The following is a 14273-nucleotide window of genomic DNA, read 5'->3' on the forward strand; positions in this document are numbered from 1 at the left end:
TACACAAGGGGCGCTGTTTTTTCTTTGAACATGACCGTTTTTCCCACGCAAACAACATCCGGGTTGTGACCCAATCCATTTGTGTTTGTGATGGTGGATTTTTTTCAGTCCGATTGAAAATTATTTATTTTTTTACGCAAACTTGCCATTAATTCCCACGATTTTGATTGAATAAAGGGGGAAATAACTCAAGGAAATAGTTATCGTGTAAGGGAGAACTAGCTACGCTTATTGTGCTGGTATGTCATACAGGTGAAAGTGAAACCCAGCGTTTGTGTCTTTGACTGCGTCATATAGCTAGCTATCTCATGGTTTTGATTGATTCGCTAGATTATTGGTGTAATCTATGTATGGTTATAAACCATGTGGTTCGAGCCCTGAATGCGTATTGGCTAAAAACCGTGGTATATCAGACCTTCAGTTGTGAACAAATTATTATTTTCAATGACTGCCTAGGTTAACTGCCTTGTTCAGGGGCAGAACGACAGATTTGTACCTTGTCAGCACGGTGATTCGATCATGTAATCTTTCGGTTACTAGTCCAACGCTCTAACCTGCCGCCCCAATTTTATTTGTACCTTTATTTAACTTTGCAAGTCAGTTAAGAACAAATTCTTATTTTCAATGACGGCCTAGGAACAGTGGGTTAACTGCCTGGGCAGAAAGACAGATTTGTACCTTGTCAGCTCGGGGATTTTAACTTGCAACCTTCCGGTTACTAGTCCAACACTCTAACCACTAGAGTGACAAATTCAAACCCTCCCATAGAGAATGCACCTATGAACAGAAAAAATAATACTTACTGGTATAATTACGTTGGTAACCAGTTTATTAATAGCTATAAGGCATCCTCGGGGGGTTGTGGTGGAAATATGGCCAATGTCCAACGGTAAGGGAGGTGCGTCGTGGGTAAGAACAGCCCTTAGCCGTAGCATATACCTTGTTGCTTAATTATCTAACTACCTATTAAATGGACAATATCATTGTTGCATTACACAGTAGATAACGTTACACAGCTAGTTATGTCCAAGGTTAGCCACCTGCAGTTATGGAATGTTTGCTCAACAAGTATGATTCAATTGGCTGATGACCCGATGGAATCATGTGATCCTTCCTTAACCCATAGAAAATCCCAGGCCACCAGTTGACTACTTAAACATGGTGAAAGTCCTCAATGGTGCTGCCCCTGCTAAAACTGCCTTTTGGTCACTTGAGGCCTCATTCTCTATGGGAGGGTTTGAATTTGTCAAATAGAAACTATTGTTTGCTTTTTCAAAATTTTGGAGTAAACTGTTTCTGTTGCAAAATGTTTTGCAACAGAAGCGTAATGAATACACCCCAGGTTGTCAAACTATGTTTTCTTCTCTTCTTGTGTCAGATGTTAGTGAGACACCTCCAGTCAAATCACAATGAGTAACAACAGCCATCCTTTGCGTCCACTGGCCTCTGTGTCAGAGATTGACCACATCCACCTGCTGTCAGAGCAGCTGGGCGCCTTGGTTCCAGGTGAAGAGTACAGTGATGTCACCTTCGTTGTGGAGGAGAAACGCTTCCCTGCCCATAGGGTCATTTTGGCAGCACGATGTCACTACTTCAGGTACACCTGTTTGAATGCTTTTTTTTCTTGTTCTTCTTTGCAATACATGAGGTCTTTGGCTTCCCATGAAATGACAGATGACTGGCTCTGTCGGACAGTTGACGATTAAATATAACCTTAAAGTTATTTTAGGTAATAGTGTACAATGAAGACTAGGTAACAGTGTGTGAAATGTCTAACAACCTTTTCCCCAGAGCTCTGCTGTATGGAGGGATGAAGGAGTCCCAGCCGCAGGCGGAGGTGACACTGGAGGAGACCCGAGCCGAGGCTTTCTCCATGCTCCTCCACTACCTTTACACGGGCCGGGCTAGCCTCAGCTCAGCCCGCGAGGAGGTGCTGCTGGACTTCCTGGGTCTGGCCCACCGCTACGGCCTCCAGCCACTAGAGGACTCCACCTCTGAGTTCCTACGCACCATCCTGCACACGCACAACGTGTGTTTGGTGTTTGACGTGGCCAGCCTGTACTCTCTGGGTGTGCTCAGTGAAGCATGCTGCGCCTACATGGATCGGCATGCCCCGGAGGTCCTGGCCTCGGACAGCTTCCTCACGTTGTCCAAGGTGAGTAGGAAGGTTCACGTTCATTAAAATCTAATAGAAGAACATGGATCGAAACAGGAAGGGGACTACCTGGACTTGCTATAAAAAATCAGTTGCAAAATGTTTTCAAACGATTTTCATTGTGTGCCCCAATGAACAAAACCCAGATGACTGAATCAAAAGAAGTAGTCTTAACTGAATCTGCTTCTATCCTCTCTGTGCAGACTGCTCTGCTGACTGTGGTACGGAGGGACTCGTTTGCAGCGAGCGAGAAGGAGATCTTCCAGGCGCTGTGTCGCTGGTGCCGGCAGAACGGCGAGGGTGGCGCCACGCAGGAAGTGATGTCGGCCGTGCGGCTGCCGCTCATGAGTCTGATGGAGATGCTAAACGTGGTGCGTCCCTCGGGACTTCTCAGCCCAGACGACCTGCTGGACGCCATCAAGACGCGCTCAGAGAGCCGCGACATGGACCTAAACTACCGCGGCATCCTCAGTGGGTCTCAGTCTCTGCTGGTCCTGTTCTAGTAATCAGCAACTAATAGTTTTGTGTGTGTGTGTGTGTGTGTGTGTGAGAGAGACACACAGTTGAAGTCGGAAGTTTAAATAGACTTAGGTTGGAGTCATTAAAACTAGTTTTTCAACCACTCCACAAATTTCTTATTAACAAACTATAGTTTTTGCAAGTCGGTTAATTTATAATTCACTGTATCACAATTCGAGTTGGTCAGAAGTTTACATACAGTAAGTTGACTGTACCTTTTTAAACAGCTTCGAAAATTCCAGAAAATGATGTAATGGCTTTTCTGATAGGCTAATTGACATCTTTTGAGTCAATTGGGGGGTCGACCTGTGGATGTATTTCAAGGCCTACCTTCAAACTCAGTGCCTCTTTGCTTGACATCATGGGAAAATCAAGAAATCAGCCAAAACCTCAGAAAAATAGACCTCCACAAGTCTGGTTCATCCTTGGGAGCAATTTCCAAATGCCTGACCGTCCCACGTTCATCTGTACAAACAATAGTACGCAAGTATAAACACCATGGGACCACACAGCCGTCATACCGCTCAGGAAGGAGACTCGTTCTGTCTCCTAGAGATGAATGTACTTTGGTGCAAAAAGTGCAAATCAATCCCAGAACAAGAGCAAAGGACCTTGTGAAGATGCTGGAGGAAACAGGTACAAAAGTATATTTATCCACAGTAAAACGAGTCCTATATCGCCATAACCTGAAAGGCCGCTCAGCAAGGAAGAAGCCACTGCTCCATAACCGCCATAAAATGCCAGACTACGGTTTTCAACTGCACGTGGGGACAAGGATCGTACTTTTTGAAGAAATGTTCTCTGGTCTGTTGAAACAAAAATAGAACTGTTTGGCCATAATGACCATCGTTATGTTTGGGGGAAAAAGGGGGAGGCTTGTAAACCGAAGAACACCATCCCAACCGTGAAGCACAGGGGTGGCAGCATCATGTTGTGGGGGGGGCTTTGCTGCAGGAGTGACTGGTGCACTTCACAAAATAGATGGCATCATGAGGATGGAAAATTATGTGGATATATTGAAGCAAAGTCTCAAGAAATCAGTCAGGAAGTTAAAGTTTGGTCACAAATGGATCTTCCATATGAACAATGACCCCAAGCATACTTCCAAAGTTGTGGTAAAATGACTTAAGGACAACAAAGTCAAGGTAAGCCCTGACCTCAATCCAATAGAGAATTTGTGAGCAGAACTGAAAAGGCTTGCGCAAGCAAGGAGGCCTACAACTCAGTTACACCAGCTCTGTCAGGAATTGTGAAAAACTGAGTTTAAATGTATTTGGCTAAGGTGTATGTAAACTTCTGACTTCAACTGTATGTATTCAATGTGATGCCTTTTGTGTTACAGTCCCAGAAGAGAATATTGCCACTATGAAGTACGGGGCCCAGGTGGTGAAGGGAGAGCTGAAGTCAGCGCTGCTGGACGGAGACACCCAGAACTACGACTTGGACCACGGCTTTTCAAGACACCCCATAGAGGAGGACGGCTGCGCTGGCCTCCAGATTAAGCTGGGCCAGGCCTACATCCTCAACCATATCCGCATCCTGCTCTGGGACAGAGACAGCCGGTGAGAGAGACATCCCGTGTGTTTTAGTGGATCCGTTTGAGCAAAGCACAATCGCTTATCTTTATGAAGGAAGTTATTTGGGATGCGAGGTGATTTACAGATCAGTGATTTTGATCAGTTTTACTGCCTTGTAATCAATCACGCACATTCCTTTCTCTCTGAAGGTTTCGCTCAACTGATGAGCAATGTTTTCATAGTGTTTTATATATTGAAGTAATGTTCATATCACATTACTGTCATAGAGATTAGAGGTCGAACGATTATGATTTTTCAACGCCGATACCGATTATTGGAGGACCAAAAAAGCCGATACCGATTAATCTGACCTTCTTTTTTTTTTCTAATATATTTTTTGTATTTGTAATAATGACAATTACAACAATAATGAATGAACACTTGTTTTAACTTAATATAATACATCAATAAAATCAATTTAGCCTCAAGTAAATAATGAAACATGTTCAATTTGGTTTAAATAATGCAAAAACAAAGTGTTGGAGAAGAAAGTAAAAGTGCAATATGTGCTTTGTAAGAAAGCTAACGTTTCAGTTCCTTGCTCAGAACATGAGAACATACAGTGGGGCAAAAAAGTATTTAGTTAGCCACCAATTGTGCAAGTTCTCCCACTTAAAGATGAGAGAGGCCTGTAATGTTCATCATAGGTACACTTCAACTATGACAGACAAAATTAGAAGAAAAAATCCATAAAATCACATTGTAGGATTTTTAATGAATTTATTTGCAAATTATGGTGGATAATAAGTATTTGGTCACCTACAAACAAGCAAGATATCTGCCTATAACTTCTTCTTTAAGAGGCTCCTCTGTCCTCCACTCGTTACCTGTATTAATGGCACCTGTTTGAACTTGTTATCAGTATAAAAGACACCTGTCCACAACCTCAAACAGTCACACTCCAAACTCCACTATGGCCAAGACCAAAGAGCTGTCAAAGGACACCAGAAACAAAATTGTATACCTGCACCAGGCTGGGAAGACTGAATCTGCAATAGGTAAGCAGCTTGGTTTGAAGAAATCAACTGTGTGGGAGCAATTATTAGGAAATGGAAGACATACAAGACCACTGATAATCTCCCTCGATCTGGGGCTCCACGCAAGATCTCACCCCATGGGGTCAAAATGATCACAAGAACGGTGAGCAAAAATCCCAGAATGACCTGGTGAATGACCTGCAGAGAGCTGGGACCGAAGTAACAAAGCCTACCATCAGTAACACACTACGCCACCAGGGACTCAAATCCTGCAGTGCCAGATGTGTCCCCCTGCTTAAGCCAGTACATGTCCAGGCCCGTCTGAAGTTTCTAGAGAGCATTTGGATGATCCAGAAGAAGATTGGGAGAATGTCATTTGGTCAGATGAAACCAAAATATAACTTTTTGGTAAAAACTCAACTCGTCGTGTTTGGAGAACAAAGAATGCTGAGTTGCATCCAAAGAACACCATAGCTAATGTGAAGCATGGGGGTGGAAACATCATGCTTTGGGGCTGTTTTTCTGCAAAGGGACCAGGATGACTGATCCGTGTAAAGGAAAGAATGAATGGGGCCATGTATCGTGAGATTTTGAGTGAAAACCTCCTTCCATCAGCAAGGGCATTGAAGATGAAACGTGGCTGGGTCTTTCAGCATGACAATGATCCCAAACACACCGCCCGGGCAACGAAGGAGTGGCTTCGTAAGAAGCATTTCAAGGTCCTGGAGTGGCCTAGCCAGTCTCCAGATCTCAACCCCATAGAAAATCTTTGGAGGGAGTTGAAAGTCCGTGTTGCCCAGCAACAGCCCCAAAACATCACTGCTCTAGAGGAGATCTGCATGGAGGAATGGGCCAAAATACCAGCAACTGTGTGTGTGAACCTTGTGAAGACTTACAGAAAACATTTGACCTCTGTCATTGCCAACAAAGGGTATATAACAAAGTATTGAGAAACTTTTGTTATTGACCAAATACTTATTTTCCACCATAATTTGCAAATAAATTCATTAAAAATCCTACAATGTAATTTTCTGGATTTTTTTCCCCCTCATTTTGTCTGTCATAGTTGAAGTGTACCTATGATGAAAATTACAGGCCTCTCATCTTTTTAAGTGGGAGAACTTGCACAATTGGTGGATGATTAAATACTTTTTTTGCCCCACTGTATGAAAGCTGGTGGTTCCTTTTAACATGAGTCTTCAATATTCCAAGGTAAGAAGTTTTAGGTTGTAGTTATTATAGGATTTATAGGACTATTTCCCTCTATACCATTTGTATTTAATTAACCGTTGACTATTGGATGTTCTTATTGTCACTTTAGTATTGCCAGTGTAACAGTATAGCTTCCGTCCCTCTCCTCGCTCCTCTCTGGGCTCGAACCAGCAACACAACGACAACAGCCACCACATCGAAGCAGGGTTACCCATGCAGAGCAAAGGAAACAACCACCCCAAGGCTCAGAGCGAGTGAAGTTTGAAACGCTATTAGCAAGCGCTAACTAGCCAGCCATTTCACTTCGGTTACACCAGCCTCATCTCGGGAGTTGATAGGCTTGAAGTTATAAACAGTGCGATGCTTGACGCACAACGAAGAGCTGCTGCTGCAAAATGCACGAAAGTGCTGTTTGAATGAATGTTTATGCGCCTGCTTCTGCCTACCACCGCTCAGTCAGATACTAGATACTTTTTTAAATTTATTGTTTACCTTTATTTAACTAGGCAAGTCAGTTAAGAACAAATTCTTATTTTCAATGACAGCCAGTGGGTTAACCGCCTGTTCAGGGGCAGAACGACAGATTTGTACCTTGTCAGCTCGTGAATTTGAACTTGCAACCTTCAGGTTACTAGCCCAACGCTCTAACCACTAGGCTACCCTGCCGCAGGACACGCTAGATAATATCTATTAATATCATCAACCATATGTAGTTAACTAGTGATTATGATTGATTGTTTTTTATAAGATAAGTTCAATGCTAGCTAGCAACTTACCTTGGCTTACAGCATTTGCGTAACAGGCAGTCTCCTTGTGGAGTGGAACAAGAGAGAGGCAGGTCGTTATTGCGTTGGACTAGTTAACTGTAAGGTTGCAAGATTGGATCCCCCGAGCTGACAAGGTGAAAATCTGTCGTTCTGCCCCTGAACGAGGCAGTTAACCCACCGTTTCTAGGCTGTCATTGGAAATAAGAATGTGTTCTTAACTGACTTGCCAAGCTAAATAAAGATTAAATAAAGGTGTAAAAAAAAAAATAATAATCGCCAAATTGGCGCCTGAAAATACCCTAATTAATCTGCCATTAATTAATCGGTCGACCTCTAATAGAGATATTCTTCAACATTGCTTTGGGGCAATTCCACGTTAACAGAGTGATGAACGGTAGACCACCAGGCTGTAGCAGGACCAGGAGAACAGGCCACTAGGCTCAGAGAGCCACGGCATGGACCTCAACTACCGCGGCATCCTCAGTGGGTCTCAGTCTCTGCTGGTCCTGTTCTAGTAGTCAGCAACTAATAGTTTTATTTGTCAGTGGGAGTGTGTGCATTCTGTTTGCGTCTGAATTGCGTGTGCACGTGTCTCTTTGTATTCTGTGCTTGTGTGTGAGAACGAGAGATATCACATTACTGTCATAAAGATAGAGATACTCTTCAACATTGCTTTGGGGCAATTCCTCGTTAACAGAGTGATGCTGTATGTCAAACAGAAAAAGTATGAAATGGAAAAGAGCATCTGCTAAATAACTAAAATGTAAAATATAAACAAAAACCAATGATTGCGATGTTTAACAAATCATACAATACTTTGCATAATGACTACTTTTAATCATCTCCACAGAAAATTTTACAAAAACACATCGACTTGAAGAATAGTGCAGATGCAAATTTTGGTAACGGAATGATGGTTTGTACTTTTTGTGCCATCATTCTGTTACCAAACTTTGCATCTGCACTGTTTGGTGAAAAATCTGAGTCCTAGTATCACTCTGTTACTGTGGAATTGCCCTTTGGTCACTGCGATATGTATGGCCCATCGCCCTCTCTCTGTATTTGAGCAGGTCTTATTCTTACTATATTGAAGTGTCCATGGATGAGCTGGATTGGATGCGTGTTGTAGACCATTCCAAGTATCTGTGTCGCTCTTGGCAGAACCTCTTCTTTACACCACGTGTGGCCAGGTAAATCTTTACCTATGGTGTTCTTATGGTTGGCACCAATTTTGACTTTTGGTTCCACAACATAGGCGTGATTGTGTCCTTGTGTCCCAGGTACGTGCGCATTGTAGGGACGCATAACACTGTCAACAAGGTCTTCCATCTAGTGAGTTTGGAGTGTATGTTCACACACCGCTCATTCACTCTGGAAAAAGGTCTTCTCGGTAAGGCAAGAATATCACCGAGTATACCAGTGTTATACAGTGCCTTCAGAAAGTATTCAGACCCCTTGACTTTTTGTACATTTTGTTACGTTACAGACTTATTCTAAAATGGATTAAATAAATAAAAATCCTCAAGCAATCTACACACAATTCCCCATAATGACAAAGCAATAAAAGGCTTTTACTTTTTTTTGCAAATGTATAAATAAAAAACAGATCCCTTACTTACTTAAGGATTCAGACCCTTTGCTATAAGACTCGAGATTGAGCTCAGGTGCATCTTGTTTCCATTGATCATCCTTGAGATGTTTCTTCAACTTGATTGGAGTCCACCTGTGGCAAATTCAATTGATTAAACATGATTTGGAAAGGCACACACCTGTATGTATAAGGTCCCACAGTTGACAGTGCATGTCAGAACAACAACCAAGCCATGAGGTCGAAGGAATTGTCTGTAGAGCTCCAAGACAGGATTGTTGAGGCATAGATCTGGGGAAGTGTACCAAAACATTTCTGCAGCATTGAAGGTCCCCAAGGACACAGTGGCCTCCATCATTCTTAAATGGAAGAAGTTTGGAACCACTAAGACTCTTCCTAGAGCTGGCCGCCCGGCCAAACTGAGCAGTCAGGGGAGAAGGGCCTTGGTCCGGGAGGTGACCAAGAACCCGATGGTCACTCTGACAGAGCTCCAGAGTTTCTCTGTGGAGATGGTATAACCTTCCAGAAGGATAACCATCTCTGCAGCACTCCACCAATCTGGCCTCTATGGTAGAGTGGCCAGATGGAAGCCACTCCTCAGTGAAAGGCATAAGACCGCACAAACCTGGCACCATCACTACGGTGAAGCATGGTGGTGGCAACATCATGCTGTGGGGATGTTTTTCAGCGACATTGACTGGAAGACTAGTTAGGATTGAGGCAAAGATGAATGGAGCAAAGTAGAGCAAGATCCTTTATGAAAACCTGCTCAGGATGTCAGACTGGGGCGAAGGTTCACCTTCCAAAAGGACAACAACCCTAAGTACACAGCCAAGACAACGCAGGAGTGGCTTCGGGGACAGAGCCTAACACGGAACCCAAACCGGCTGCGCGCCTGCGCCATCGTGAGCTATCGTGTTTTAATTTGTTGTATCCCCCTACACCAAACGCAATCGACACACAGGTTAAAATATCAAAACAAACTCTGAACCAATGACATTAATTTGGGGCCAGGTCGAAAAGCATTAAACATGTATGGCAATTTAGCTAGCTATCTTGCACTTGCTAGCTAAGGTTCATTTGTCCTATTTAGCTAGCTTGCTGTTGCTAGCTAATTTTTCCTGGGATATAAACATTGAGTTGTTATTTTACCTGAAATGCACAAGGACCTCTACTCCAACAATTAATCCACACATAAAACGGCCAACCGAATCGTTTCCAGTCATCTCTCCTCCTTCCAGGCTTTTTCATCTTTGAACTTATATGGTGATCGGCATCTAAACTTTCATAGTATTACCACGACGACCGGGAAAACAGTTTGTCTTTCAATCACCCACGTGGGTATAACCAATGAGGAGATGGCACGTGGGTACCTGCTTCTATAAACCAATGAGGAGATGGGATAGGCAGGACTTTCAGCGTGATCTGTGTCAGAAATAGAAAGGAGTTCTATTTTAGCCCTTGGCATCGCAGAAGCTCGTTGGCGCGCACAATAATTGAATAACATGGATTTCTACATTCATTTTGCGATGCTCTTGCACGCGACGTGTCCGGTCTGGTCAGCATGTAAGAGGATTTGCAGAGAAGAATGGGAGAAACTCTCCAAATACAGGTGTGCCAAGCTTGTTGCGTCATACCCAAGAAGACTCGCGGTGGGAGTCTCTGCCGGAGGTGCTTCAACAAAGTACTGAGTAAAGTGTCTGAATATTCATTTTTTTTATTTAAAAAAATAAGTACATTTGCTGAAATTTCTAAATTTGTTTTTGCTTTGTCATTACAGGGCATTGTGTGTAGACTGGGGGGGGGACTAAATGTATCCATTTTAGAATAAGAATAACGTAACCAAGTGTGAAAGTCAGGGGGTCTGAATACTGAATGAATGCACTGTATATGATTTAGAAAATACATTGATCAACATTTTAGACTACATTTATACATATTTAAATTGCTATAATTTAACAAATAAATATTTCAAAACTCATCTCGCCCAATTCTCTCTTTCACTCCCATCACTTTCATGTCTGCAGTCCCCAATGAGAACGTGGCTACCATCGCGGCCTGTTCCAGTGTCATCGAGGGGGTGAGTCGGAGCAGAAACGCCCTGCTCAACGGGGACACCCGCAACTACGACTGGGACTCTGGCTACACCTGTCACCAGCTGGGCTCTGGGGCCATCGTCATCCAACTGGCTCAGCCTTACTCTATAGGCTCCTTAAGGTGTGTGTGTGTACATACACGTGTTTTTTATTTGTGTGTTTGTGTGTGTGCGTTTTAACTGTTGCTGAGTTTTTGTATCTGTCTGCACAGTTGATATATATATATATATTTTTTTTTCCATCTGGACAGACTACTACTGTGGGACTGTGATGAGCGATCCTACAGTTACTACATTGAGGTCTCCACCAATCAGCAGGAGTGGACAAAGGTGGTGGACCGCACCAAGGTGCCATGTCGGTAAGACTCCGCCCATACTCTTCAGATAATCTTTGTACAAATCTGTCCATTTGAGATCTTTTAAGTCTTGTTTTTCTTCCAACAGGTCGTGGCAGACACTCAAATTCGACAAGCAGCCTGCCTCTTTTATCCGCATCGTAGGAACTCACAACTCCGCAAACGAGGTGAGAGGATTGCGAATATGCCATTTTTTTTAAATCTGCCGTCATTTTTGTGTTTATAGCCTTTCCTCATTCTCTGTTTGTCTTTGTTTTTCAGGTGTTCCATTGTGTCCACTTTGAGTGTCCGGCCCAGTCTGACGCGGAGGTGAAAGAGGGCAGTCCTGGGCAGGAGTCCAGTTCCACATCCCAGAACCCCAGACCTGTTCGGCCCTCCCGTACCCATAGCCTGCTCCCCTCCCTGCCCTCCTCATCCTCCACCTCCTCACAACCCCACCTCTGAGAGAAAAGGAGAAACCCTCAAGGCCACCATTTTGCACAACCTTTATCTATCACACAGGATGCACTGCTAAAATGCTGCTAAGCATACTATCCATTTTGATAAAAGATTGGCTTCTATTGCAATGATGAACATGTTTTTAGGGCCCTCATACAGTCCTCCCTGTCTGAAATTATAGGCAATGTTGGGGAAAAAGAGCTATGGAGTAAATTTGTCCATGCATTTTCCATGAAGATATTGGCTAAAATTTGCAGCCAGTTTAAGGGAACTCAATAAGAACCTTTCAAAGCCTATGGGCCAGGTGCTATCCAGACAGTGGAGGTGTAAGCAGTACTGCTTGTCCAAAGATTAACCAATAGAATACAGCAGTGATGTTGGCAATAATATCACATTAATGTTTTTCTTCTCATTTAAAAAAAATGAACAATCACAATTGGAACAAGTTTTTAGATTTGTCATAATTGCTATGCTTTTTAAGTAGTTTATTTGCACTTGATGGTTAACTAGAATTATCATGTTTACCTATGGTTTTTATTTGCTGAATTCATTTGCTTCACCCCCCTTGGGCTAAAAGACTATTACTGTCTTGGCTTACAGTAGTATGGCTGAGCAGCACTACAATGTCTTGGTTCAAATTGTTTGGTATATTCCTAAGCAATATTTATGGTTTATTTGCAGAGTCTAACTATATTTGTCACTTTATTGTTCCCCATATTTACTGTAAAAGTTGTCTAGGTCTACTAACACAGGAAAACTGTACAGTGCAGGTAATAGCTATTTCCATGAATGGATTTGTTTTTGTCATTTTATTATCCTGACCTTTTGATTAACATTTCAATTGCTGCTTGTGTTTACCTCTCACTTGTCAATGATTTTGTTTGTGTAGTTTTATTTTGGCTCAACGATTTATCAATGCTATGCTTCCTATCCTCATCCTCCTATCCTCACATTTTCCCTCTTTGGTTTCCTGGCTCTTAATATGGCTCTTTCCTCTTCCATCTCCTTTGCTATTTTGGTAGCTTTCATGTAGATTTGACCAATCTTTTTGATATTTTCACATTGCTGCTATTGCACAAGGGATGAACATTGACTTAAAGTAAATTACTGTTAGTAGAAAGCAGATTACCTTTCTCATATCTATATTTTCCATTCTCGTTCCTGAATAGTTTTGATTGCATTTTGTTGTATTTTCTTACTATAATAACGTCATTACTGTCGGTTGCTTGTGTGTTATTCTATATCACTGCCATTACCATACAGTGGTATTTCTTTTCAAAAGAGGTCTCTTTTGTAGATGTTGATAGAGATTCAGCAGAAAGGTCTCAATGTTTCACTATTGAAATAATGGTGATTGATTTGTAAAGTCAAAAGTTTGCACTACTCTAGTGGGCACCAATAATTTTTTTTCCAAATATTGCGTATGGAAAATGTAGTGGCTCAAATGTATGGAAACGGCATTATGTCCTACGACTTATTTTGCAGTACTTAGCGTTAGCAACCCTCAAACTTGAAAGACCAAATGTTTTTAACATTGCTGATTAATACAGGTGTTGAATGCAGCCTTGGACATCCATTCTCATGACACCCTACCCAGCTGGCAATCAAGCTTTGAAACAATGCTGTATTAAACTTATCATGACTCATGTATGTCTTTGTATTTTGACATGTTTTACAAGACACTAATATTATCAGAAAGCTGTCCAACTTTCTTGAGGGAGGAGTTAGACCAGTGCTTCTCAAACCTCTCCTCAGGGACCCCAAGAGGTTTCACAATTTAGTTGCAGACCTGAACTAGCTCACCTGATTGACCTAGTCAAGAGCATGATGATTAGGTGGCAAATTGAATCAGTTGCGCTGCTCACTGTGGAATAGATCGAACGCATGGAAAGGCTGGGGTCCCCAAGGAGAGGTTTGACAACCACTGAGTTAGACTACAACTGGGAGGGAATCAATGATTTATATCAGGGATGGGAAATTCCAGTTCTCTGGGGCTTGATTGGTGTCACACATTTTCTCCAGCCTTATTGCTAACACACCTGATTAAACTAAGTGTGTTCTAAACTGAAGACCATGATTAGTTGATTATTGGAGTCCGGAGTGTTACCTGGGGGTAAAACTGTGTCGCCAATCAGGCCCAGAGGACTAGTTTCCCATCCCGTAATTATATATACACACGTCATTGGAGGGAATAGATTCCAACACTTTCTCTGAAGAATGCATTTCAAACACTGCAATTACAACTTTCACAATATTTTTTTTATATACTTCGAATAATATGTGTTGTGTAATTACTACTCTGACGTGGAATGGATTTTGTGATCCTCCTGCTTCAAAGCTGATCGATGTTTTGGGTTGTCCCAAACAGACCAAGGGGGTTGGGACATATTAAATATCGCACTTTGTAATACTTATTGTTCAATTTAAACCGTGAAATAAATAAACTGTTTGATATTACATGTGTTTAAAATGCATAAATCTAAATAGTTGCTTCTGTGTCGGCGAGTATACATTCGTTATCTCACCCACATCCCCCCCTTTTATTTTCGACCATAATGCCTCTCGTCCCAGTTGGTTCCTATATAGTTC

At 42.4% G+C, this 14273-nt stretch overlaps 1 protein-coding gene across 1 annotated transcript; it reads left to right on the forward strand.

The window, feature by feature from the left end:
- Positions 1-87: 87 nt before the first annotated feature.
- Positions 88-13334, forward strand: LOC115139173 (BTB/POZ domain-containing protein 9-like). Its single transcript, XM_029676304.2, has 11 exons — positions 88-239; positions 1379-1597; positions 1792-2155; positions 2359-2626; positions 4017-4236; positions 8278-8397; positions 8488-8597; positions 10823-11012; positions 11142-11249; positions 11335-11413; positions 11508-13334. Exons 2-11 carry the CDS (start codon positions 1410-1412, stop codon positions 11688-11690), a joined length of 1830 nt encoding a protein of 609 aa, XP_029532164.1. The 5' UTR covers positions 88-239; positions 1379-1409; the 3' UTR covers positions 11691-13334.
- Positions 13335-14273: the final 939 nt, after the last annotated feature.

The sequence above is a fragment of the Oncorhynchus nerka genome, linkage group LG13, assembly GCF_034236695.1.
Source record: "Oncorhynchus nerka isolate Pitt River linkage group LG13, Oner_Uvic_2.0, whole genome shotgun sequence".
Classification (NCBI taxonomy): domain Eukaryota; kingdom Metazoa; phylum Chordata; class Actinopteri; order Salmoniformes; family Salmonidae; genus Oncorhynchus; species Oncorhynchus nerka.